Here is a 26,056-nt window from a genome sequence, read left to right as displayed (position 1 = left end):
GGAAGAGTCAAATTTTTGAAGGTAAGAAAAAAATGGTTAAATCAAAATGCATTATCCCAAATATGAAACTGACTGTCTGAAAATAAGGAAAGTTGAACATTCTGAGTCAAGGCAAATAAATGTTTGAATACATATATTTAGAACTTTATAAACAAAGTGCCCAACCATAGCTTGGAGTGTCACAGAAAATAAGACTTACTTACCCCAGGACACTCATCTACATATAGCAGATAGCCAAACCAGTACTGAAACGAGAATCAGCAGAGGTAATGGTATATATAAGAGTATATCGTCGATCTGAAAAGGGAGGTAAGAGATGAATCTCTACGACCGATAACAGAGAACCTATGAAATAGACCCCGTAGAAGGAGATCACTGCATTCAAATAGGCAATACTCTCCTCACATCCCTCTGACATTCACTGCACGCTGAGAGGAAAACCGGGCTCCAACTTGCTGCGGAGCGCATATCAACGTAGAATCTAGCACAAACTTACTTCACCACCTCCATCGGAGGCAAAGTTTGTAAAACTGAATTGTGGGTGTGGTGAGGGGTGTATTTATAGGCATTTTGAGGTTTGGGAAACTTTGCCCCTCCTGGTAGGAATGTATATCCCATACGTCACTAGCTCATGGACTCTTGCTAATTACATGAAAGAAATTACCATTTTCCCCACCAGTAAATCCCAATCTTTTCTCCCTGCCTCTTTTAGTTTTTATTTGTGTTCTTGAATGCAAATCTAGTATATATTTATTTAAAACAACTACTACCTTTCTGATTACAGTACTATCTTTTTGATGGTACTATGTATACAAAAATATTAAAAAATTATATATATATATATATATATATATATATATATATATATACACACACACACACATATATATATATAAATAAATATCTGCCATTAAGTTAACTGTATAAGATGCATTATGACATGCAAATATCGCCTAAATGACAAGATATTGGTGTTTATACCTGGTCCCATCCTTTTTCCAAGCTGTCCCATTTTAAAGCTGTAAATTCTACAAATATTCCAAAATCCAAACCTTTTCCGGTCCCAAGCAGTTTGAATAAAGGGTTTTGTACCTGTAATTATTTATATTAACACATTCAAGCAATATACATTTCCGTCATTAAATTCTAAAAAGTGTTTAGTGTCATTTTGTTAACAAAATCTCCATTTTTTGTTCAGCAGAAAAGATAAAACTACAAACTAGTGAGAGATATGTAGAAAAGGTTAAGCTTGTGAAGCCTACCATGTGCTCTTTGTTTTAAAGACGGGAAATTTCACAATTTTTAGACTTAAATTACAGGAAAAGGGGGAAAATAAATAATGAAAGTATATTGTATAGTGCAAACGCAAAAAGATTTTACTGACCCTTTAAGTATTTTTTTTTTTAACAAAAATAAAATGTGTGGCTGATGTTTGTTGTATAGCAAGTAGGGAAATTGCAAATAATAATAATAATATAATATTAAACACAAGAAACGTCAACACATATTCAATCTTTTAATTTACATTATAACATTTATTTCTCAACGAGAAAATAGAACTTCAGACATGAGATTATAAGTAGTTAAAATTAACCATTTTCTTTACAAGCATAAAACTCTGCTCATTAAACCCACAGCTTCTTGAAAGCAAATAATTTTACTTCCTGCAATAAATTAACACATTGTGTGCTTCATAATACACAAACACATATATATAGGATCCAGAACCCAATGATGATATACACTTTCTTTAAAATATAATGGGCATTCCCATTTTCTAATACCCTGGGTATCAATATTACAACAAGACATACATTTTAATATTTCTTTACAGCTCAATAGTTTGATTTATAGAGTATATTTTAAAAAGGACATGTGGTGCTCCCTACAAAAGTCTAAAAATGCATTTTCCTAAAGATAATTTAGACAAAACAGAATCTTCACATGTTTAATTCACAGGAATACAGAAACTGAATTGCTCATGTTCTACCAGTTGTAGAATAAATAAATTATATAATTTAATATAATTTTGTGTGTATGTATATATATATATATATATATATATATATATACACATATATACACACACAACAATAATAATTTTATCTTTTTTTCGCTTCATTTAAAAGGTACCAGAACATAAAACAAATGAGTATTACATTTTAAGATATTCTCATTATCAAAAAAATCAAAAGCTTGTGCATTAATTCTCACAATATTGTTAAATAAGCCTAAGTGTTGGACAGGTAATTTATTCATATGCATCGGGTTGGAGAGCTTTTCACTATAGACGTGGTTTGATTGATAGCTTAATCCCTCAGAATCTTTATACCTCTTCATTAGATGTCCCTTTTAACTAATTGATTTAAAAATATGCAAGAATTGTATATTGGAATTAAAACTGGACTTTGTAAAAATGTAAAACATAGTTTTTATTAAAATACACAACAGCCCCAACATATATCACCAAGAAAAATGAATTATACAATCCAATTTAATTTCAAGGGACAACATATTAATTTTAATTTTCAGAAAAGCTTTGTAAATAAAAAATAATTTATCCACTATACATCAAATGCTATGGCGCCGGGAAAGTGCAACACAGAACTGTAAAACTTACATGGAATGCTAAAAATAAATTAGAGAATAATATCTTAATTGACTTCTGCATATTATTTGGTCATAAAGTTATTTGTAACTGAGGATCTGCATTTTGATAGTATTTTTTTTTTTAATATGTATGCATATCTATAAACTGTATTATTCAGTGAAAGGTTTTACTTTTTAAATGTATTTAATCAAACAAATGTATACTGTATATATTTTACAATATCAGTGTGTTTGCTCTAGATACAAGATAAGGGAGTAATTCTTCTTAATAAAAATAAAAATGCATACACTAAAATGTTATTCCAATGAACTTGTCTTTGTGTGCATTTTATCGTCTATACAACAGTCTTTTCCTAGAGGGCCACTGAACAGGTATTAAGTTCACTTATTGCTGTCCAGAACTGTGGTCAATATATTTTTTAAATCCCTACAGAACTGTTACCTGCTACTGACAATTGCTGAAGAGCAGATCAAATTTTAAATGTTAAAAAAAAATTTTTTAAAAAAAGTTTCAAGCTTAAACAATTAATTTATTTACTAGGTTTAAAAGAAGCTAAAGCCATACAACACTAGAATAGATCAATACTATAGAACCCAAACACATATTTTCTAAAATTATTTATGCAAAGTGTCCATTTTGAAATAGAACTCTTGCTAACTGAATTCAGATTGTAATGCAAGTGTGTCTATGTAAATGTATTACTCAAAACCTTTGTCCAAGCTATATGATTTATGGATTAATACAGTAATGCAATAGGTATTCTTAGTTGTATCTTTCAGAGATTCAGAACGGATTTATATAATTTTAGAACTAAGTGGTAGTAGTAATACACAAAATCTAAAAATGTTTTTCTTGAACAGATGACAATGATAATAACAATGTTAACTTGGTGATGCCCTAATTAGATTGAATATGAACATCTTAGATTATATATTTTGTAGAAAATGCCTCCTGTTCCGAATGTTAATATAGGGTTAAATGTAGAAACAATACACATAGTAAAATATATTTTTGCATTCTCAAACATTTTAAGTAAAAAGCTTCTAAAAAAAACCTCCTCAAAGACTTAAAAGGACAGCTCCCATGGGGCTTTTAGTGGTGAATAGAGATAAGCCTTCACAAATCATAAAACAAAATGTATGTTAAATTACCACAGAAAAAAATAAAAGATAAATAAATAAAAATATTTACATGCATGCGCACATGTTCACACACACATGTAATTTGAAATGTCACTCATTTGTTTTATCTAGTTGTACCTCGTCAATCAAGGAATCCCCCCCCCCCCCGGATAATCTTATTCTAGAGTGGTCTTTGGAATACATATAGCTTTATTTCATTTTACGGTCTTACTGGAGGAGCCCAGTGCTACATCCACCATTAAGTCCTAAATATACACCTAAATGGTGCAGTCTACAAAAATACATACATTCTATACTTTTTTGTTTGTTTTAAATAAAAGTCTTCAAAAAAGACTTACAATACACTACAGTGACAGATACAATAAAACAATCCAAGCAGAAAAATATGAGGAACAAGAAATTTACAAGTATCTACAAAGATTGGTTAGAAATTGAGTATTTCTTGGATGTAAGGTATAAGGATTTTCTAGATATTTTTCCATGGAAAAAAAAATAAAACTAGTTAAAATTTCATTTACAAAGAAACAATATAGTAAACGAGAATCTGAAGTGGTGTAACTGGAATAAAAAATTAAATAGTGATTGGATTTTCTTAAAATAAGTCTGGTTAAAATGATGACTTGTAACAAAGTTTAAGCAAACTCTTAAAAAGTAGTTAAAAGATAATATTAGAGATCGAACAAAGTACAATTGGAGTTAATCCATACTTAAAGCAACTGTGAAATGTTTAAAAAGGACCTGGTCACTCTTGTCCCACTAAAACCTCTACCTCACTTCATTAACCCTTTTGTGACTTCATATCTTTCAGATGTCTAAGGGTGTATGTGTATCTGTAAGATGCACAGTTATATTTTTTCTAAATAAAAAACCCCCAACAACTTAGGAACAAAAAACCCCCCAAAAGAAAAACAAAAAAACAGGTAAATAGTTTTACAACCCCTCTCCTATACCACCATAACCAACTGTGTGTGTGTGTGTGTATATATATATATATATATATATATATATATATATATATATATATATATATATATATATATATATATATATATACACACACACACACTTTTTTTTATATAATTCATTTGGTGGAAGGTTAAAGAGAAATTGTGCGTTTTTTTCCTCCAGAGACTAAAAGGGAAGTAAAAATAGTACAGCATTACAAAGCTGCAGTAAAGTCATTTTGGCACTAGGGTAAGCTCCATTACACGTTGTATATTACAAGTCTGCAGAGAGGAATCAAAGCCAAGGTTGGCAGATGGACTCAAGTCATCTTTCACTTTTTACGAAGGGCTCTCTTTTGGCACCCGCCAGATGCACAAGGACACATGTATCAGCTACAGGTATCCAGGGGTGATAAAAGGATGGGCACCTCGAACACGGCTCCGGTGGGTCATAGCTCGATCATATGCCACGTGTACGGACTTGCGAATGCTGGTGTTACGGCCCTCCAGCATTTTAAGTTTGTCCAATGTATCATCAGAACCCAGAGGTATTACCTTGTCACGGGGAAGCCACTGCCTGTTGGAAAGAGTGCAAAGTCAGAGAATGCTACACCATGTGTTTGTCTTGTGGGAATTAAAACAATACAATTAAATAAATTTAGTTTAACTAGACTATATTATCAATGACATGAGAAACAGGATTAAAGATAATAAATACTACCAAATATTTTTTTAGCTCAACAATTTTATTTTTATGCTTTTAATTTTAGGCTTAGTTTAAACTACCTTACATCGTCTTTGGAGGACGAGGATTGGGAACTCAAAATAAAAAAAAAGGAAGAACAAGAACTTCAGTTTCTCTTTATATTATTTTGAAAAGAAACATACTATTCTGTCTTGATCATGCGAAAAGCAAACAGCCTAACTATATTTAATGCAAGATAGCTAACTCAAAATTAAAATCATAAATATTTGCCCTGCATCCATCATTTATCACTCTGCCATTAGCATCAAGGGTCTGATGATCAGAAACACACCGGCATGGAGAGAAATCCCGCAAAATGTTTGAGGGTTTTTTAAAGCATATTGTAATGTGTGTGTTTCTCCTTTACATCCAGAACTCTGCATAGCTAGATAAACAACACTCAAGCTAAAAAGATAGTTTATGTTTATCTGGGAATTATACTATTGAGGAGGCGAAAGACTAAAAAAACCTCCAACAGTTCTTAAAACCCCTCCCACCTTACTGGAAACTAGTCTGACGTATAGCCAAGGAAGAAAAAGAAGGTAGGAAAAAGATAAAGGAGCAGGGGGGAAAATAGATGAATACTTGAACTGCCATCAGAAAAAACATTCAAAATATTGAAAATGGGTGGGGTCTCGTGGACTCTCACAACCATAAGAGTTTACCTACTAATAGCCACAGGATAAGCAGGTGCCAAACAACAATCCCAAAACTTACCTGATAGGAACCCACACTACTGGACTTACCATAAGCAGAGAATAACTGCTTCCAGCAAACAGCCAATCCAGTGCTGTACGCATGACAGAAGAGGATCTAAATAACGTTGAAACAACAGGAGGAGGCTAAGTACTGGTGCCTGCAACACCTTTGGCAGGCCTGTGACTAACTTTCGTAGGGTGTATTTGTGCTACTACCCATACTTTAAAACTTCCCTCTGTTCAAACTGTAGCTCTCTGAGGGGAACTCAAATAGGTCTGAGAACTCCTTCCACAAAAAACATCTGGAGCACCTTCATGCTTCACCTTGACTAGTTTCCAGTAAGGTGGAAGGGGTTTTTAATGGCTCTTGAAGTTTTGGATATCTTTGCCTCCTCCTAGTGGTCAGGAGTGCAATTCCCAGGAGTAATTTGCTATTTCTAAAATTATTTGAGGGACCTCGAAGTACAGACGAAGTAAAGTTTACAAAACCCTTTTTTATAGCAAGCACACATACCGGCATAATTGTTTGCTCTAAGTATCCCTGTACTGTAACAGTTTATTAATAGGTTAAAAGATTGTGACAAATTGGTACCAGACATATATATATATATTTTCTCATTAATTAATATTAAATCCTATTTTACTGATTGCAAATGAAGCAAATCTTTGGAAATATTAGAGAAACAAATAATAAAGAAAGCAACTTATGGAAAAAACACCCATACAACATAGATGAGTCCATCACAGTGAGTTGGCAGCTGGCCAACCAGAGGCATAACTACAGGGGTTTTGTAGATCTCAGGCTTCGCATATGTCATGTCTGGTTCCTCTGTGGATCCCATGTGAAAAAGGGTTCACAGTTTAAGGAAAGTGTATTTGCCTTTACAATATGGTGGCAATGTTTCCAAGATGGCTGTCACAGTGTTACTGTAGAGAAAAACCTGCACAAGTGCATATACTCTAGTGTAAAATAACTAAGGAAGGAAGGGTGTCTCAGTCACTTAGAAACAGCTCCTCTTTTTCCTAGGTGGCTGCAACTTGCCAACGCTCCATGTACCACCAGTAAAAAACAAGGTCACAGATAATTATGTCAGACCAGAGATCTTTAGACTTGGGCCCCAAGTCTCACAAGGTCCATGAAAGTGCAAAACAAGTACTGCCATCAAATGTTTAAAGAAAGGGTGGAGTTTGTGGACTCTCACCATCATGAAAGAAATTACCAGGTAAGCATAAAATTTGTTAAGAGGCCAGAAGACATCATATGTAGGATCCTATACCCAAGCACTGAAGTCCACGAGACCACCATGAAGTAGGGTTGGACAACAGTTAAAGCAGGTAGGTTACGGATCAGGCACTGCAGCCTGTATAACTTTCCCACCAAAGCATCCTCTGAAAAGGTATACACAACAAAGTGGTAGAATTTTGTAAAGGTATATAGACTGAGTAGCTGCCTTACATATCTAGTCTAGAGACGCTGCAACTAGTTATGCCTTATGAATCAAGTCCTGAAGCCAAGTGGCTAAGGAAGCTGCAAACTTTCTGACCCTTTTTGGTCCTTTGTGGGATCAACATACAATTTTAATGACCTCACAACATCTGTAAGACTCAATACAGGGAATTGGTTAGGTTACCACTCAGTCTCACAAATATCGGGGCTGTTAAGTCACAATCCCCTATTCTGATCCTAGACTGAGGGCCCAGTATGGGTTAAAAAGGAATTCTCAACTCTGCAGATAGGATTAGCTCAATTAGTGAAAGCTGAATCCAATACTTGCTGAACAGAGGAGAAAAGGATATTAGTGCCTGTATATAAGGATTAACAGGCAAGAGTGAGACAAAAATTAAACTTGCATATAATACTGAAGAATAGGTAGAATATTTATACTTATACTTAAGCTAATAAGTCAGTTCACTTGCAGGAGTATCAGAAAATAGAGTCACATACATGAGAAATGCAGCCTTTTCCTGGAGTGAATGTACATAGGCACAGATTTCAATGATAAGTTCAGTTCACAGCATATAAGATACAAGTTTGCAATAAAACCTGATGAGTCCAGAAAACACTTTCAAAATGGTAATGCCAAAGGAATATTCAGTACCTTTAATCCTGTGGTCTGGTGAAAGATTCTGCTAGAGGAAAAGCAGCAGTTACCTGGAGTCCAGTATCGCCAAACAGGAAGTGCAGGCTGTGAGTATAGCAGAGGAGTTGCTGACAGGCACGGCAGAGGAATTCTGAAAAGCACAATCTGTGAGCTGTAAGCCTAAAAGCTTAAGTAAATGCTGAGGAGACAAAAAGGTATTTGTAGCAAGCATAAGAAATAACAAAAAGTTGCAGGAAACAGAATTTATGTTTACCTGATAAATTACTTTCTCCAACGGTGTGTCCGGTCCACGGCGTCATCCTTACTTGTGGGATATTCTCTTCCCCAACAGGAAATGGCAAAGAGCCCAGCAAAGCTGGTCACATGATCCCTCCTAGGCTCCGCCTACCCCAGTCATTCGACCGACGTTAAGGAGGAATATTTGCATAGGAGAAACCATATGATACCGTGGTGACTGTAGTTAAAGAAAATAAATTATCAGACCTGATTAAAAAACCCGGGCGGGCCGTGGACCGGACACACCGTTGGAGAAAGTAATTTATCAGGTAAACATAAATTCTGTTTTCTCCAACATAGGTGTGTCCGGTCCACGGCGTCATCCTTACTTGTGGGAACCAATACCAAAGCTTTAGGACACGGATGAAGGGAGGGAGCAAATCAGGTCACCTAAATGGAAGGCACCACGGCTTGCAAAACCTTTCTCCCAAAAATAGCCTCAGAAGAAGCAAAAGTATCAAACTTGTAAAATTTGGTAAAAGTGTGCAGTGAAGACCAAGTCGCTGCCCTACATATCTGATCAACAGAAGCCTCGTTCTTGAAGGCCCATGTGGAAGCCACAGCCCTAGTGGAAGGAGCTGTGATCCTTTCAGGAGGCTGCCGTCCGGCAGTCTCGTAAGCCAATCTGATGATGCTTTTAATCCAAAAAGAGAGAGAGGTAGAAGTTGCTTTTTGACCTCTCCTTTTACCAGAATAAACAACAAACAAGGAAGATGTTTGTCTAAAATCCTTTGTAGCATCTAAATAGAATTTTAGAGCGCGAACAACATCCAAATTGTGCAACAAACGTTCCTTCTTCGAAACTGGTTTCGGACACAGAGAAGGCACGACTATCTCCTGGTTAATGTTTTTGTTAGAAACAACTTTTGGAAGAAAACCAGGTTTAGTACGTAAAACCACCTTATCTGCATGGAACACCAGATAAGGAGGAGAACACTGCAGAGCAGATAATTCTGAAACTCTTCTAGCAGAAGAAATTGCAACCAAAAACAAAACTTTCCAAGATAATAACTTAATATCAACGGAATGTAAGGGTTCAAACGGAACCCCCTGAAGAACTGAAAGAACTAAGTTGAGACTCCAAGGAGGAGTCAAAGGTTTGTAAACAGGCTTGATTCTAACCAGAGCCTGAACAAAGGCTTGAACATCTGGCACAGCTGCCAGCTTTTTGTGAAGTAACACAGACAAGGCAGAAATCTGTCCCATCAAGGAACTTGCAGATAATCCGTTTTCCAATCCTTCTCGAAGGAAGGATAGAATCTTAGGAATCTTAACCTTGTCCCAAGGGAATCCTTTAGATTCACACCAACAGATATATTTTTTCCAAATTTTGTGGTAAATTTTTCTAGTTACAGGCTTTCTGGCCTGAACAAGAGTATCAATAACAGAATCTGAGAACCCTCGCTTTGAGAAGATCAAGCGTTCAATCTCCAAGCAGTCAGCTGGAGTGGGACCAGATTCGGATGTTCGAACGGACCTTGAACAAGAAGGTCTCGTCTCAAAGGTAGCTTCCATGGTGGAGCCGATGACATATTCACCAGATCTGCATACCAAATCCTGCGTGGCCACGCAGGAGCTATCAAGATCACCGACGCCCTCTCCTGATTGATCCTGGCTACCAGCCTGGGGATGAGAGGGAACGGCGGGAATACATAAGCTAGTTTGAAGGTCCAAGGTGCTACTAGTGCATCTACTAGAGTCGCCTTGGGATCCCTGGATCTGGACCCGTAGCAAGGAACCTTGAAGTTCTGACGAGAGGCCATCAGATCCATGTCTGGAATGCCCCACAGTTGAGTGATTTGGGCAAAGATTTCCGGATGGAGTTCCCACTCCCCCGGATGCAATGTCTGACGACTCAGAAAATCCGCTTCCCAATTTTCCACTCCTGGGATGTGGATTGCAGACAGGTGGCAGGAGCGAGTCTCCGCCCATTGAATGATTTTGGTCACTTCTTCCATCGCCAGGGAACTCCTTGTTCCCCCCTGATGGTTGATGTACGCAACAGTCGTCATGTTGTCTGATTGAAACCGTATGAACTTGGCCCTCGCTAGCTGAGACCAAGCCTTGAGAGCATTGAATATCGCTCTCAGTTCCAGAATATTTATCGGTAGAAGAGATTCTTCCCGAGACCAAAGACCCTGAGCTTTCAGGGATCCCCAGACCGCGCCCCAGCCCATCAGACTGGCGTCGGTCGTGACAATGACCCACTCTGGTCTGCGGGAGGTCACCCCTTGTGACAGGTTGTCCATGGACAGCCACCAACGGAGTGAGTCTCTGGTCCTCTGATTTACTTGTATCTTCGGAGACAAGTCTGTATAGTCCCCATTCCACTGACTGAGCATACACAGTTGTAATGGTCTCAGATGAATGCGCGCAAAAGGAACTATGTCCATTGCCGCTACCATCAAACCTATCACTTCCATGCACTGCGCTATGGAAGGAAGAGGAACGGAATGAAGTATCCGACAAGAGTTTAGAAGTTTTGTTTTTCTGGTCTCTGTCAGAAAAATCCTCATTTCTAAGGAGTCTATTATTGTTCCCAAGAAGGGAACTCTTGTCGACGGAGATAGAGAACTCTTTTCCACGTTCACTTTCCATTCGTGAGATCTGAGAAAGGCCAGGACTATGTCCGTGTGAGCCTTTGCTTGAGGAAGGGACGACGCTTGAATCAGAATGTCGTCCAAGTAAGGTACTACAGCAATGCCCCTTGGTCTTAGCACCGCCATAAGGGACCCTAGTACCTTTGTGAAAATCCTTGGAGCAGTGGCTAATCCGAAAGGAAGCGCCACGAACTGGTAATGCTTGTCCAGGAATGCGAACCTTAGGAACCGATGATGTTCCTTGTGGACAGGAATATGTAGATACGCATCCTTTAAATCCACCGTGGTCAAGAATTGACCTTCCTGGATGGAAGGATTGTTCGAATGGTTTCCATTTTGGACGATGGAACCTTGAGAAACTTGTTTAGGATCTTGAGATCTAAGATTGGTCTGAACGTTCCCTCTTTTTTGGGAACTACGAACAGATTGGAGTAGAACCCCATCCCTCGTTCTTTTAATGGAACAGGATGAATCACTTCCAGAAGATAACCTTGGGAGACTATTTCTAGCGCCCAAGGATCCAGAACATCTCTTGCCCAAGCCTGAGTGAAGAGAGAGAGTCTGCCCCCCACCAAATCCGGTCCCGGATCGGGGGCCCGCATCTCATGCTGTCTTGGGAGCAGTGGCAGGGTTCTTGGCCTGCTTTCCTTTGTTCCAGCCTTGCATTGGTCTCCAGGCTGGATTGGCTTGAGAAGTATTACCCTCCTGCTTAGAGGACGTAGCACTTGGGGCTGGTCCGTTTCTGCGAAAGGGACGAAAATTAGGTTTATTTTTGGCCTTGAAAGACCTATCCTGAGGAAGGGCGTGGCCCTTGCCCCCAGTGATATCAGAGATAATCTCTTTCAAGTCAGGGCCAAACAGTGTTTTCCCCTTGAAAGGAATGTCGAGCAATTTGTTCTTGGAAGACGCATCCGCTGACCAAGATTTTAACCAAAGCGCTCTGCGCGCCACAATAGCAAACCCAGAATTTTTCGCCGCTAACCTAGCCAATTGCAAGGTGGCGTCTAGGGTGAAAGAATTAGCCAATTTAAGAGCACGAATTCTGTCCATAATCTCCTCATAAGAAGAAGAATTACTAATAATCGCCTTTTCTAGCTCATCGAACCAGAAACACGCGGCTGTAGTGACAGGGACAATGCATGCAATTGGTTGTAGAAGGTAACCTTGCTGAACAAACATCTTTTTTAGCAAACCTTCTAATTTTTTATCCATAGGATCTTGGAAAGCACAACTATCTTCTATGGGTATAGTGGTGCGCTTGTTTAGAGTAGAAACCGCCCCCTCGACCTTGGGGACTGTCTGCCATAAGTCCTTTCTGGGGTCGACTATAGGAAACAATTTTTTAAATATGGGGGGAGGTACGAAAGGTATACCGGGCCTGTCCCATTCTTTATTAACAATGTACGCCACCCGCTTGGGTATAGGAAAAGCTTCGGGGGGCCCCGGGGCCTCTAGGAACTTGTCCATTTTACATAGTGTTTCTGGAATGACCAGATAATCACAATCATCCAAATTGGATAACACCTCCTTAAGCAGAGCGCGGAGATGTTCCAACTTAAATTTAAAAGTAATCATATCAGGTTCAGCTTGTTGAGAAATTTTTCCTGAATCTGAAATTTCTCCCTCAGACAAAACCTCCCTGGCCCCCTCAGACTGGTGTAGGGGCCCTTCAGAAACAATATCATCAGCGTCCTCATGCTCTTCAGTATTTTCTAAAACAGAGCAGTCGCGCTTTCGCTGATAAGTGGGCATATTGGCTAAAATGTTTTTGATAGAATTATCCATTACAGCCGTTAATTGTTGCATAGTAAGGAGTATTGGCGCGCTAGATGTACTAGGGGCCTCCTGTATGGGCAAGACTGGTGTAGACGAAGGAGGGGATGATGCAGTACCATGCTTACTCCCCTCACTTGAGGAATCATCTTGGGCATCATTTTTACTAAATTTTGTGTCACATAAATCACATCTATTTAAATGAGAAGGAACCTTGGCTTCCCCACATTCAGAACACAGTCTATCTGGTAGTTCAGACATGTTAAACAGGCATAAACTTGATAACAAAGCACAAAAAACGTTTTAAAATAAAACCGTTACTGTCACTTTAAATTTTAAACTGAACACACTTTATTACTGCAATTGCGAAAAAGTATGAAGGAATTGTTCAAAATTCACCAAAATTTCACCACAGTGTCTTAAAGCCTTAAAAGTATTGCACACCAAATTTGGAAGCTTTAACCCTTAAAATAACGGAACCGGAGCCGTTTTTATATTTAACCCCTTTACAGTCCCTGGAATCTGCTTTGCTGAGACCCAACCAAGCCCAAAGGGGAATACGATACCAAATGATGCCTTCAGAAAGACTTTTCTATGTATCAGAGCTCCACACACATGCAGCTGCATGTCATGCTGTTCTCAAAAACAAGTGCGCCATACCGGCGCGAAAATGAGGCTCTGACTATGATTAGGGAAAGCCCCTATAGAATAAAGTGTCTAAAACAGTGCCTGCCGATATTATTTTACAAAATACCCAGATTAAATGATTCCTCAAGGCTAAATATGTGTAAATATGATCGATTTAGCCCAGAAAATGTCTACAGTCTTAATAAGCCCTTGTGAAGCCCTTATTTACTGTCTGAATAAAAATAGCTTACCGGATCCCATAGGGAAAATGACAGCTTCCAGCATTACATCGTCTTGTTAGAATGTGTCATACCTCAAGCAGCAAAAGACTGCTCACTGTTCCCCCAACTGAAGTTAATTCCTCTCAACAGTCCTGTGTGGAACAGCCATGGATTTTAGTAACGGTTGCTAAAATCATTTTCCTCATACAAACAGAAATCTTCATCTCTTTTCTGTTTCAGAGTAAATAGTACATACCAGCACTATTTTAAAATAACAAACTCTTGATTGAATAATAAAAACTACAGTTAAACACTAAAAAACTCTAAGCCATCTCCGTGGAGATGTTGCCTGTACAACGGCAAAGAGAATGACTGGGGTAGGCGGAGCCTAGGAGGGATCATGTGACCAGCTTTGCTGGGCTCTTTGCCATTTCCTGTTGGGGAAGAGAATATCCCACAAGTAAGGATGACGCCGTGGACCGGACACACCTATGTTGGAGAAAATAGATTTTGGTGAGTTCCTGTAAGTAGGCTCAGGTAGAGATCCAGAGAGCATGTAGATTGCTTCAGCACAAGCCAGGATACTCAGCATAAGGATCAAATTACAGAGCGCAGGATTTAGTTAGGAGGAGCCTTATAAAGGGTTCAAATTTAAAGGGACAGACAAACTGACAAGACCTCAGACATGACAGAACCCCCCCCCCCCAAAGGAGCCACTCCGAGGCTCAGGGCCTAGGACGATCAGGATTCCTTCGATGAAAGAGAGAGACCAAGCGAGGAGCCGCCAGATTTGTGGAGGGTTCCCAAGAATCCTCATCATGGGAAAACCCCTTCCAATGGATGAGATACTGCAGCTCATTGAGATGAAAACGGGAATCCAAAATGTCCTGAATCTCATATTCTGGAAGCAAAAGATCAGAAATCGGGGGAGCACAACTAGAGAAGGGAGGAGCCCCAACTGTAGAGGGCTTAAGGAGCGAGACATGAAAGGTGGGGTGCACTGGAATGGAGTCCGGCAATTCCAAAGTGACAGCGTTGGGATTAATAACCCTAGATATCCTAAACGGACCAATATATAAGGCAGCCAGTTTCTTGGTAGGAACCTTCAGATGCAGATGTTTAGTCGATAACCAAACCATATCACCAACTACATAAGCAGGAGGTTGCCTCCTGCGTAAATCATAAAAGGTCTTCTGTTGTTGTTGAGATGTTTTAAGATTGTCCTGAATGATCCGAAAGTGTTGAGATAATTCGTTTATTGTGTCATTGACCAAAGTAAATTTATTGGTTTAGCTTTGGATTTCACTACTAACCTCCAGTCCTCTCAAAAACAAGATCCCGACTTACCTCTGCCTTACCTTACCAAAAATAAGGATGGTCTGTATTATCATGATGGAAAGCTCTACATACCCTCAAATCTACGAAAAGAGATCTTGCATTCTGTCCATGAATCCGTTATATGTGGTCATCCTGGATTCCGTAGAACCAAACATCTCCTACAAAGGGATTTCTGGTGGCCCTCCATGTCATCTGATGTTGATAAACATATCAAAGCTTGCACTATTTGTGCTATGGCGAAACCATCCAAGGCAGCTCCATATGGTTTACTCTTATCTCTACCCGTGGCTGATAGGCCTTGGAAAGACATTGCTATGGATTTCGTGGTAGAACTTCCTAGCTCTAACAACCATAACTGCATCATGGTGGTCATCGATTTGTTCTCCAAGATGGCTCTGTAATATGTAAGACTCAATACAGGGACTAATATCCTTTTCTCCTCTGTTCAGCAAGTATTGGATTCAGCTTTCACTAATTGAGCTAATCCTATCTGCAGAGTTGAGAATTCCTTTTTAACCCATACTGGGCCCTCAGTCTAGGATCAGAATAGGGGATTGTGACTTAACAGCCCCGATATTTGTGAGACTGAGTGGTAACCTAACCAATTCCCTGTATTGAGTCTTACAACATCCATGCTGTCAAGAAGTTAGTCTTTAGAATTTTTGAAGCAGGCAAAAAGAGGGAATTATGATTTCTTGATTGATATAATCCATAGATACAACTTTAGGAAGAGAAGAATAGCTGGTGTGAAGAACAGTCTTATCCTGATGTAAAATCAGGAAAGGAGGATTGCAAGATAGAGCTAAAAGTTCAGAAAATCTTCTGGCTAAAGAAATACTCAAGAGAAAGAGAATCTACTAGGATAACAGCTAAATGTCTAATCTATGCATGTGTTTAAATTGAGGGGCATATTGCTGTCCTTAATCACATGCACACCTTCTGCATTCACAGACCCTGCAGCTTCACAAGTGTTGAACCTTAGTGCTTGATAAGAACTGTCTCACTATCTTTGTGGACATCTGCAATAACATTCACTGTTTTAACCTATGGTTACATATTCCATCTCGTGATCCATAGTGTTACCCTCAGTCAATGAACTAACTAGAACCTTAGTGTGACAACTTTTTGGGTTTGTTATATTGTGAGACTGATTGGCAAACAATAAGAGTTATTATACGTTTCTGACATCCTCGTCTAAGAATGTGGGAAACTTCTTTCATAGCAACTAAACTGTGAGTTCCACCCTTATAATTTATATAAGCTTCTGGCAAATGAAACTGTATCTGAGGCAGCAACCATGAGGCCTACAACTTCCATGCATTAAGCAACTGAAGGAAGAGGCTAGAGTAGGAGTTGAGCACAGGCCTGTTGTAGTTTGAGTCTGTGTTTGTCAGAGAAAGACTCAGTCAATGAGAAGATTATAGATCCTCAGAAGGATACATGGGTCTAAGGAGATTAGGAGATCTTTTGTAGGTTGGTTTTCCATCCATGACTGCAAATCAGGTAAAGAACCTCTTTTGTGTGTTTTATTGCCAGCTGAAGAGAGGGTGCCTGTACCAGAATATTGTTTAGGTATGGAGCTACAGCGATTCACTGAGCTTGCGCCACAGTCAGCAATGTTTCTACAACTTTTGTAAAGGCTCTGGATGTTGTTGCCAGACCAAATAAAAGCACCACAAATTGATAATGGCCATTTAGAAAGGCAAATCTCAGGAATCTGGCATGATTTATATGAATAGGTGTCTTAAGTCGATAGTAGACATAAACTGACCCTCCTACACTAAAGGAAGTACAGTGTGAATAGTCTCCATTTTGAAACTTGTTTAGAGTTTTGAGATCCAAACCCTGTTGTTTTTTTCTGAAATCGGAACAAGAGAGATTATGCACATTATCTCCAAGTAATTTGCACAAGCCAGAAAGGCTGTGGCCTTAAAAGGATCTTGAGGTTTTAATCGAAAGCCTGTTTGGTACACCTGATAGATGGTTTCCAACACCTAAGGGTCTTGAACTGGACCTCTCCCAGGTCTCCTGAAAAGATTCAATATGCCCCCTACCAGAGTTTTGTCTGGCATGGGGCCACACCTCCATGTTGACTGAGGCTTCTTGGCTTGTTTGTATTTTAACAAGGCAGAGTTAGGTTTTCAAGAGGTTTTGGGCGAGCCTGTTTACCGAGTAGAGGAGGAGGGAGACTTTGTGTCATGTCTTCAAGACACTTTCAGCCTTTTTCACTATCTCATTTTGCCTTTGGACTTTTAATGTTGTGTCAAGAAAATGCCCTTACCTCCAGAATTGTTGCAATGGTATCCAGGCCTGGTCCAAACAAAATCTTTCCCTGAAAAGAGAGAACAGCTTGTTCTTAGAGGCCATGTTAGCAGACCAGGGCTTGAGCCATAATGCTCATCTAACCAGAACAGCCACTGCAGTGCTTTTTGCAATAATGCATACCATCTTTACAGCTGCATCACATATAAAGCAGTTTGTGGTCCTTTATTAAATTAAAGTGGTTTGGGATCTCTTCCAGATAAGCTCCCCCAGACAGGAACTAGGAAATCAGCGGGCTGTTTGGCAGTTGATTTAACTTCTGAGGCAAAAAAAACTTCCCTTAACAGGGAATGGAAATGCTTCATTCTAAAATTAAAGCTATGTGGGGTATTTAATAGGGTCACTTCTTAGAGATGTCCCAGAAGAGCTAAGAGCCTGTGGGGGACCACTGTCAAACCCTTGCATGAGTCTGCAATAAACTGCTGGAAGCATGGCAGCCATTAACTCAGTATAGCAATTTTATATATTAACCCCTTAACGACCAAGGACGTACGCCACACGTCCTCAAAAAAAATACAGTTAACGACCGAGGACGTGTGGCGTACGTCCTTGGTCTGGAAAGCAGCTGGAAGCGATCCTGCTCGCTTCCAGCTGCTTTCCGGTTATTGCAGTGATGCCTCGATATCGAGGCATCCTGCAATAACCCCCCTTGGCCATCCGATGCAGAGAGAGCCACTCTGTGGCCCTCTCTGCACCGGACATCGGTGGCCGGTATCGTTGGTGGGTGGGAGCAAGTCTGGGAGGCGGGTGGGCGGCCATCGATGTGCCGAGTGGAGTGGAGGGGGGCGGGACAGACGGGGGAGCGCACGGGAGCATTCGCGCGTGCACGGGGGGTGGCGGGCGGGCACGTGCACGGGGCGGGAGCGGGAGGGAACCGCTACACTGCAGAAAAAAAAGTTAAGAAACGTTAAAAAAAAAACAAATTTTTTAAAAAATAAATTATCATCTAAGGGTTCTGGAAGGGGTGGGGGGTTGGTCTGGGGGGGGGGGAGCTACACTACAGAGACGGGCAATAAAAAAAACAAAAAACAATTGTGGGGTGGGGGAGGGAAGAGAGCTGTTTGGGAGGGATCAGGGGGTCTGATGTTTTAGGTGGGAGGCTGAGCTCTACACTAAAGCTAAAATTAACCCTGCAAGCTGCCTACAAGCTACATAATTAACCCCATCACTAGCCATAATACACGTGTGATGCGCAGCGGCATTTGGCGGCCGTCTAATTACCACAAAGCAACGCCAAAGCCATATATGTCTGCTATTTCTGAACCAAGGGGATCCCAGAGAAGCATTTACAACTATTTGTGCCATAATTGCACAAGCTGTTTGTAAATGATTTCAGTGAGAAACCTAAAATTGTGAAAAATTTAACGTTTTTTTTAATTTGATCGCATTTGGCGGTGAAATGGTGGCATGAAATTTACCAAAATTGGCCTAGATCAATACTTGGGGTTGTCTACTACACTAAAGCTAAAATTACCCCTAAAAGCTCCCTACATGCTCCCTAATTAACCCCTTCACTGCTGGGCATAATACACGTGTGGTGCACAGTGGCATTTAGCGGCCTTCTAATTACCAAAAAGCAACGCCAAAGCCATATAAGTCTGCTATTTCTGAACAAAGGGGATCCCAGAGAAGAATTTACAATAATTTGAGCCATAATTGCACAAGCTGTTTGTAAATAATTTCAGTGAGAAACCAAAAGTTTGTGAAAAAATTTGTGAAAAAGTGAACAATTTTTTGTATTTAATCACATTTGGCGGTGAAATGGTGGCATGAAATATACCAAAATGGGCCTAGATCAATACTTTGGGATGTCTACTAAAAAAAAATATATACATGTCAATGGATATTCAGAGATTCCTGAAAGATATTAGTGTTCTAATGTAACTAGCGCTAATTTTGAAAAATAATGGTTTGGAAATAGCAAAGTGCTACTTATATTTATGGCCCTATAACTTACAAAAAAAGCAAAGCAGATGTAAACATTGGGTATTTCTAAACTCAGGACAAAATTTAGAAACTATTTAGCATGGGTGTTTTTTGGTGGTTGTAGATGTGTAACAGATTTTGGGGGTCAAAGTTAGAAAAAGTGTGTTTTTTTCCATTTTTTCCTCATATTTTATAATTTTTTTATAGTAAATTATAAGATATGATGAAAATAATGGTATTTTTAGAAAGTCCATTTAATGGCGAGAAAAACGGTATATAATATGTGTGGGTACAGTAAATGAGTAAGAGGAAAATTACAGCTAAACACAAACACCGCAGAAATGTAAAAATAGCCTTGGTCCCAAACGGACAAAAAATGGAAAAGTGCTGTGGTCATTAAGGGGTTAAATAACATTTGGGTCAAAGTTCTTTAGAGGCAGCGCTGCTAGACCCAGTCTAGAATTTGACAGACACAGCATATGTGGTACACAATTGAGCAGGGAGAAACACCAAAACATCTATACTAGAGCTGCAACAACTAATCGGCATAATCAATAATAATCGATTATGAAAATAGTTGTCAACGAATCTCATAATCTATTAGTTGGTTTGCAATTAGTTGGTCTGTGCACAACACCAGCTGATTTACTCCAATAAGCTTATGCACATGGTATTGTGTTTTATAGTTATGCCCTTAGCCTAAAGGATGTCTACAGACATTTTACTTTTCACTTTTTCTGGACACTATAAGTTTCTTTTTAAGTTTATAACTACTCCTGTGTTATGTGCAACCCAGAAATAAAATAGGAGTCATAATTTGGATTGTTTATATAAAATCAGGTGATTTGGGACTGTGCTTTGCATGATATAGTGCCCAGCTTGTAATTTAAACCTAGTCCTAGATTGATGGCATTTGTTATATGAATTGATGTCATTATTACTTGTTTGCACAATTTTTAGCAGATCGCTTGCTATTGCTGATTATATGTACATTATAGATAAATGTGTAAAGCTTTTTTTTTTTCTTTCTATTTTTAATTAATTGGGATATGTACTAAATTCAACCTCTAAGTATATATCTGTTATTTTAAGAGTGGACTAGATACTTTTCCTCCTAACCTTATAGCTGGTTATTTACCACTGCATATAGTTATTCAAGATATTTTTATGTTAAAATGAAGTCCAGGCTTACTTTGTTGAGAGGCCCCTTGCATTGGTGGAGAACTAACAAAGATGAATAGCACACCTTGGTTAAATTGTCAAAACCCTATTTATGCATCTCAGGCACCTTAACACCATCTGAGCGCATTTTCTCTGCTGCAGGCAAAATAGCTGCAAAAAAGAGAGCCAGCCTCAGCCAGGAGCATGTGGACATGTTGACATTTTTGCATTTCAATGCAAAGTTTCTGAAAGAGTGAATAACAGAATGTTATAAACAGTGATAGTCTCCCTCTTACTAGTTCTACCTCTTTTCAAACAGTTTGTGGTTTTGTTTTGCTTAATTATAAAAAATTGTTCTGCTGCATACAAAATTGAACCAACAGTTGTGTTAATGTAAAGTTTTAGTCGAAAGTTTATATTTATAACACTCAGTATGTGGATTTTATTTTAAATATAGGAAAAAATGAATTTATTTTTCATCCGATTAATCGAAAAAATAATCGGCCGATTAATCGATTATGAAAATAATCGTTAGTTGCAGCCCTAATCTATGCATAGTAAACATAGTTGGCAATGGGATAAATTATTAGTAGATAGTACCTCCCAGGGGGTCATCATATTATCTGGAGACCTAAACTGCAACAATATGCTCCATAATAAATTAGAGAGGAAAACAAAAAGGATAGATGCTGAATATCTGAGACAGATTGGAGAACAGAAACAGTATAAAGGTACACATTAGTTAACCCACGAAGGGTTGCACAAATATAGTAATGCCACAATGTACAACGGACATCACAGTAAGGGTTACAGTGTGTATTGTCACTTTAATGAAAATAATTGGAATATATAGATACATTAAATTAAGGCCAACAACTAAGGGATTAGAATAATGGAATTTGCACTAGTCTGTGTAACCCTCCACTGGTCCTTAGAATTTCTCCCTTCTTGAGATGATCGCTACTGCACTGAAGAGGAAGCAGGAAGATGAGCTAAAAACTGTGCTAGAATGTTGACCCCTGAAGTTCCAGGTCTCCTGACTAAATACCTGCAAAATCAGCATTGAGATCCTCAGTGCATGCACCAGTGAGTACCGATAGCTGTCAGATAGTCTCTGGTGACTCCTGAGTGCACTAAAGCATTACATTTAAAGTGACAGTAACCCATTTTTGAGTGCCTTGAGTTATAGATGTTATGTTGTGCATATGCCTTTGTCCCCAGGCTATGTTAAACATGTACACATGACTATGCCAATAGCATGGGCTATGACGGTCCATTGTACTTACATGTGAGCACAATTTCTACTTTGTTTATCTCGGCTGCACACAGCTTCTTCTAGTAACCGGGCCCAAATCGAGGCAGTACAAGCCCAGTGCCAAGGATCTCACAAGAAATAGCATAAACAAGCAAGGGGATTGGCAGATAAATCCACTTTTCACCTAGAGAGTGCTGTGTATCACACAAGGAACAACATACTGTAGACCATGGGGACTTGCAAATAAATTTGCATTTTACCCGGTAAGCCGGTGACATTTCCACAATGGAAAATTTCACACTGGAAGATTTTAGCTCCCTGGCTTAAACTCTTGTATTCCCCTCTGTCCTTCATAGGGGGGAATGAGTCTCAGATTGGTTATAAAACCCCCATCAACGACATGCAGATCAGCACTTCAGAATTCATCTCACTTCATCTTGGAGGCAAAAATTAACTAAGAAATTATGGAAGAGTGTTAGGGATTAAAACTCTGGTACGTAGGAGTGTTTTTGCCTCCTCTTAGTGGACTGGAGTGCAATGCCATGTGATATCTTGTGATGGGCTCTTGACATTTTATGAAAGAAGGTGATTTCATATAAGTCAAAGTGTATTTTAATGGTGCCATTCATCTTTGCCTAGTGGACAGTATATAAAGTATAGTATCAAGTATGAGAAGAAGGCTATAATATCACCTGAAAAAGGGGAAGGAGCATTTATTAATAAGTGTCACCAGTGTGAGTACAGTACCATGTTTGATTGTTCATATACAATCTGTTGGATAAAAACCTGGGGTAATGATCTGAGTGAGGTAAGAAAACATTATTTATGCTTACCTGATAAATTAATTTCTTTTATGGTGGTGAAAGTCCACCATCCATTATTTCTGGGATTTACTCTTCCTTACCACTGGAAGGAGCAAAAGATTCCCAAACCCCAAGAGCTTTATAAAACTCCCCCCACCTTACAAATGCCTTAATTTAAGAGCAGGGGAAAAAAGATTTGCAAATTAACATACTAAACTTAAAAAACAAACCGTGCGGTCTCGTGGACTCTCGCCACTATGAAAGAAATTAATTTATTAAGTAAGGATAAATTATGTTTTTTTTATAGTTTGTTCATTCACTTTTCTGGTTTTAGGAAGGACTGCAAAACCCTTAACACCAAGTTAAGATTCCATGGAGGAGAAATTGGCTTGATTACAGGTTTAATACGAACCAAAGCCTGAACAAAACTATGAATATCAGGAAGATTAGCAATCTTCCTATGAGACAAGACTGTAGGGGCAGAAATCTGCCCCTTCAGAGAACTAGCAGATAAACCCTTATTGAGACCATCCTGTAGAAACTGCAGAATCCTGGGCATTCTGAAAGAATGCCAGGAAAAAAACAAGAAATAAAGGACTTCTAGACCTTACAATAAATTTCTTAGTTACGGGCCTGAATTAAAGGGACACTGAATCTAAATTTTCTTTCGTGATTCAGATAGAGCATGCAATTTTAAGCAGCTTTCTAATTTACTCTTAATATCAATTTTTATTCATTATCTTACTATTTTTATTTGAAAAAGAAGGTATTTAAGCTAAGGAGCCAGTCAATTTTTGGTTCAGTACACTGGACATCACTTGTTTGTTGGTGCTGTCCAATCAGCAAGGACCACCCAGGTTGTTCACCAAAAATGAGCCGGCATCTAAACTTATATTCTTGCTTTTCAAATAAAGATACCAAGAGAATGAAGAAAATTTGATAAGAGTAAATTAGAAAGTTGCTTAAAATTGCATGCTCTATCTGAATCACAAAAGAAAAAAAATTGGGTTCAGTGTCCCTTTAAATGTTCAATCACTAAATCAGAGAAACCTCTATGTCTAAGGACTAACCGTTCAATTTCCATGCCAACAAGTTCAGAGACTTGAGGTCTGGGTGGAAAAACAGAACTTGAGACAGAAGGTCAGATCGTAGAGGAAGAGGCAAAAGGAGAGTAGCTGGACATCTGAACCAGATCTGCATACTAAATCTTGTGAGTCCAATCTGGGGCAATCATGATTACTGAAGATTTCTTTAGGCTTATCTTGGAGATCTCTCTGGGTAGAAGTACCAGAGGAGGAAAAAGATAAGCAAGCTGAAATGACCAAGGAGGTACTAGAGCATCCCTGGACCTCACAAAGTACCTGGGAAGTTTGTTGTTCAAACGGGAAGCCATCAGATCTATCTTTGGGAGACTCTAAAGATCCACAATCTGATTATACACATCCTGGTGAAGAGACCAATCACCTGGACGTAGAGACTGATGACTGAGACAGTCCGCTTCCCAGTTGCTCACTCCTGGAATATGATTTGCAGAGACTAAAGAATTGGTTTCTGCCCATAAGATAATTTGAGACACTTACCTCATGACTATCGAACTGTAAGTCCCCTATGATGGTTGACATACGCTACTGCTGTGACATTGTTTGTCTGAAAAGGGAAATTAGATTCTATTTTCAACAGAGGCTAAGCTTAAAGAGCCCTCAAATTAGTTCTAGAACATTGGTATAATTGCCTCCTGAGGATCCCAAACTCCCTGTGCTCTCAGAGACACCCAAACAGCTCCTCAACATGAGAGACTTGCATATGTAGTGATTACAGTCCAGGTAGGATGAGCAAAAGAAGCCCCCTGAATAATAAACTAATGATCCAGCCAGTTAGAGACTGACTTGTACTGGGAGTCAAAATATCTTTTTTAAGACAGCTGAGTATAATCTCGGCACCACTGATGAAGCAAAGCTGAAGTGGTCTCATATGAAAACGAGCAAACAGAATTGCACCTAAAGCTGCAATCATATGACCTAGAACTTCCATACAAAGAGCAAGATGGGAAAGAGAGGGACTGAAGGTTCAGATAAGCTGACACCAATCTCTACTTTCTCTGTTCTGTTAGAGAAAGACTCATGTAAAATTAATCTATTTGAAAACTCAAAAAGGTTAACTTTGTCTGAAGAATCAAAGCACTTTTTGGAAAATTGAACCTCCAACTATGTTGAAGAAACAGCAATAGTCAGTTGGTGTGGGATTCTGCTAAAGAAAAAGACGGAGCTTTAACCAAGATGTCTTACAGGTAAAGAAACACTGCAATACCTTGAGTTCTGATCACAGACAATAGGGCACCCAGAAATTTTGTGAATATTCATGAAGCCGTAGCCAGACCAAACTGGTAAAGCAACAAACTGAAAAGAAAAACATGTGAAAAGGAACATGAAGATAAGCATCCTTTAAATCTATTGTGGACATAAACTGACCTTGTTGAACAAATAGTCTAAATAGTTTCAGTTTTGAAAGATGGAATCCTTACAAACTTGTTCAGAGCTTTCAGATCTAGAACTGATCTGAAAGTAGCTTCCTTCTTTGGAACAATAAAAAGATTTGAATAAAATCCCATCCCCTGTTCCGGTAAAATAACTGGTACAGTCACTTCCATAGCTTCTATATCTGAGACAGACTAGAAAAAAGCTTGCGCTTTTAAAGGATTCCTTGGAACATTGGACAGAAAAAAACCTTCCTCTTGGAGGCCTTGTTCTGAATTCCATTCATAATCCGTGGAAGACTATATTCAGAACACAGGGATCTGAAACAGACTGATGCCAAACCTTCTGAAATAGGCCCCCTACCAAAACTTCTGGATCGGGGGCTGCACCTTCAAGCAGATTTGGGAGTAGAGATATATTTCTTACCCTGTTTTGACTTGTTCTAGTTAGCACTAGACCTCTAGACTGGGCCAGAGGTGCCTTGCTTCTGTTACTTATTCTGAGGAAAGGAACAAAAAACAATTGTAAGCTTTAGATTTGAGGAAGAAAAGCCCCTTTACCTCCAGTAAGAGAAGATATAATAGAACCTTAATCAAAACCAAAACAGTTTTTCCATGAAAGGAAAGAGACAATCTGGATTTTGACACATGTCAGCAGACCAGGATTTAAGCCACAAGGCTTTCCTGGCAAGGATTGTCAAAAGACATGCTTTTTAATATTAATCTTCATAATATCAAACACAGCATCACAAATAAAAGAATCAACATTTTTAAGTAGACCCACATGATTTTCACTGACAGAGTCATCAGAAGTGTCAGCCACATCAGCTATAGAAATGGCTTGTAAAAAGGCCCTTTTATGAAAAGACTCTAATTTTCTATACAGTGTGCCCTTAAAAGAGGCACTATCTTCCAGAAGGATAGTAGTACTTTTAGCTATAATGGAAATGGCCCCATCAACCTTAGAAACAGTTTTCCACAATTCAACATTAGCAGCAGGTAAAGTATATCATTTTTAAACTTTGCAGAAGGATCAAAT

At 38.9% G+C, this 26,056-nt stretch overlaps 1 protein-coding gene across 3 annotated transcripts in view; it reads right to left on the bottom strand.

The window, feature by feature from the left end:
- Window positions 1-1,503: 1,503 nt before the first annotated feature.
- BRPF3 (bromodomain and PHD finger containing 3) overlaps window positions 1,504-26,056 on the bottom strand; it is a 222,169-nt gene continuing 197,616 nt past the window's right edge. For all 3 annotated transcript variants that reach the window (XM_053706812.1, XM_053706811.1, XM_053706814.1), the window contains one exon: window positions 1,504-5,274. In XM_053706812.1, the coding sequence (XP_053562787.1) occupies window positions 5,091-5,274 (184 nt within the window). In that variant the 3' untranslated portion in view covers window positions 1,504-5,090. The remainder of the gene's footprint in view (window positions 5,275-26,056) is intronic.

The sequence above is a fragment of the Bombina bombina genome, chromosome 3, assembly GCF_027579735.1.
Source record: "Bombina bombina isolate aBomBom1 chromosome 3, aBomBom1.pri, whole genome shotgun sequence".
Taxonomy (NCBI): Eukaryota; Metazoa; Chordata; class Amphibia; order Anura; family Bombinatoridae; genus Bombina; species Bombina bombina.
Note: the sequence above shows the minus strand (reverse complement) of the source record. Positions and strands in the feature narration are given on the sequence as shown.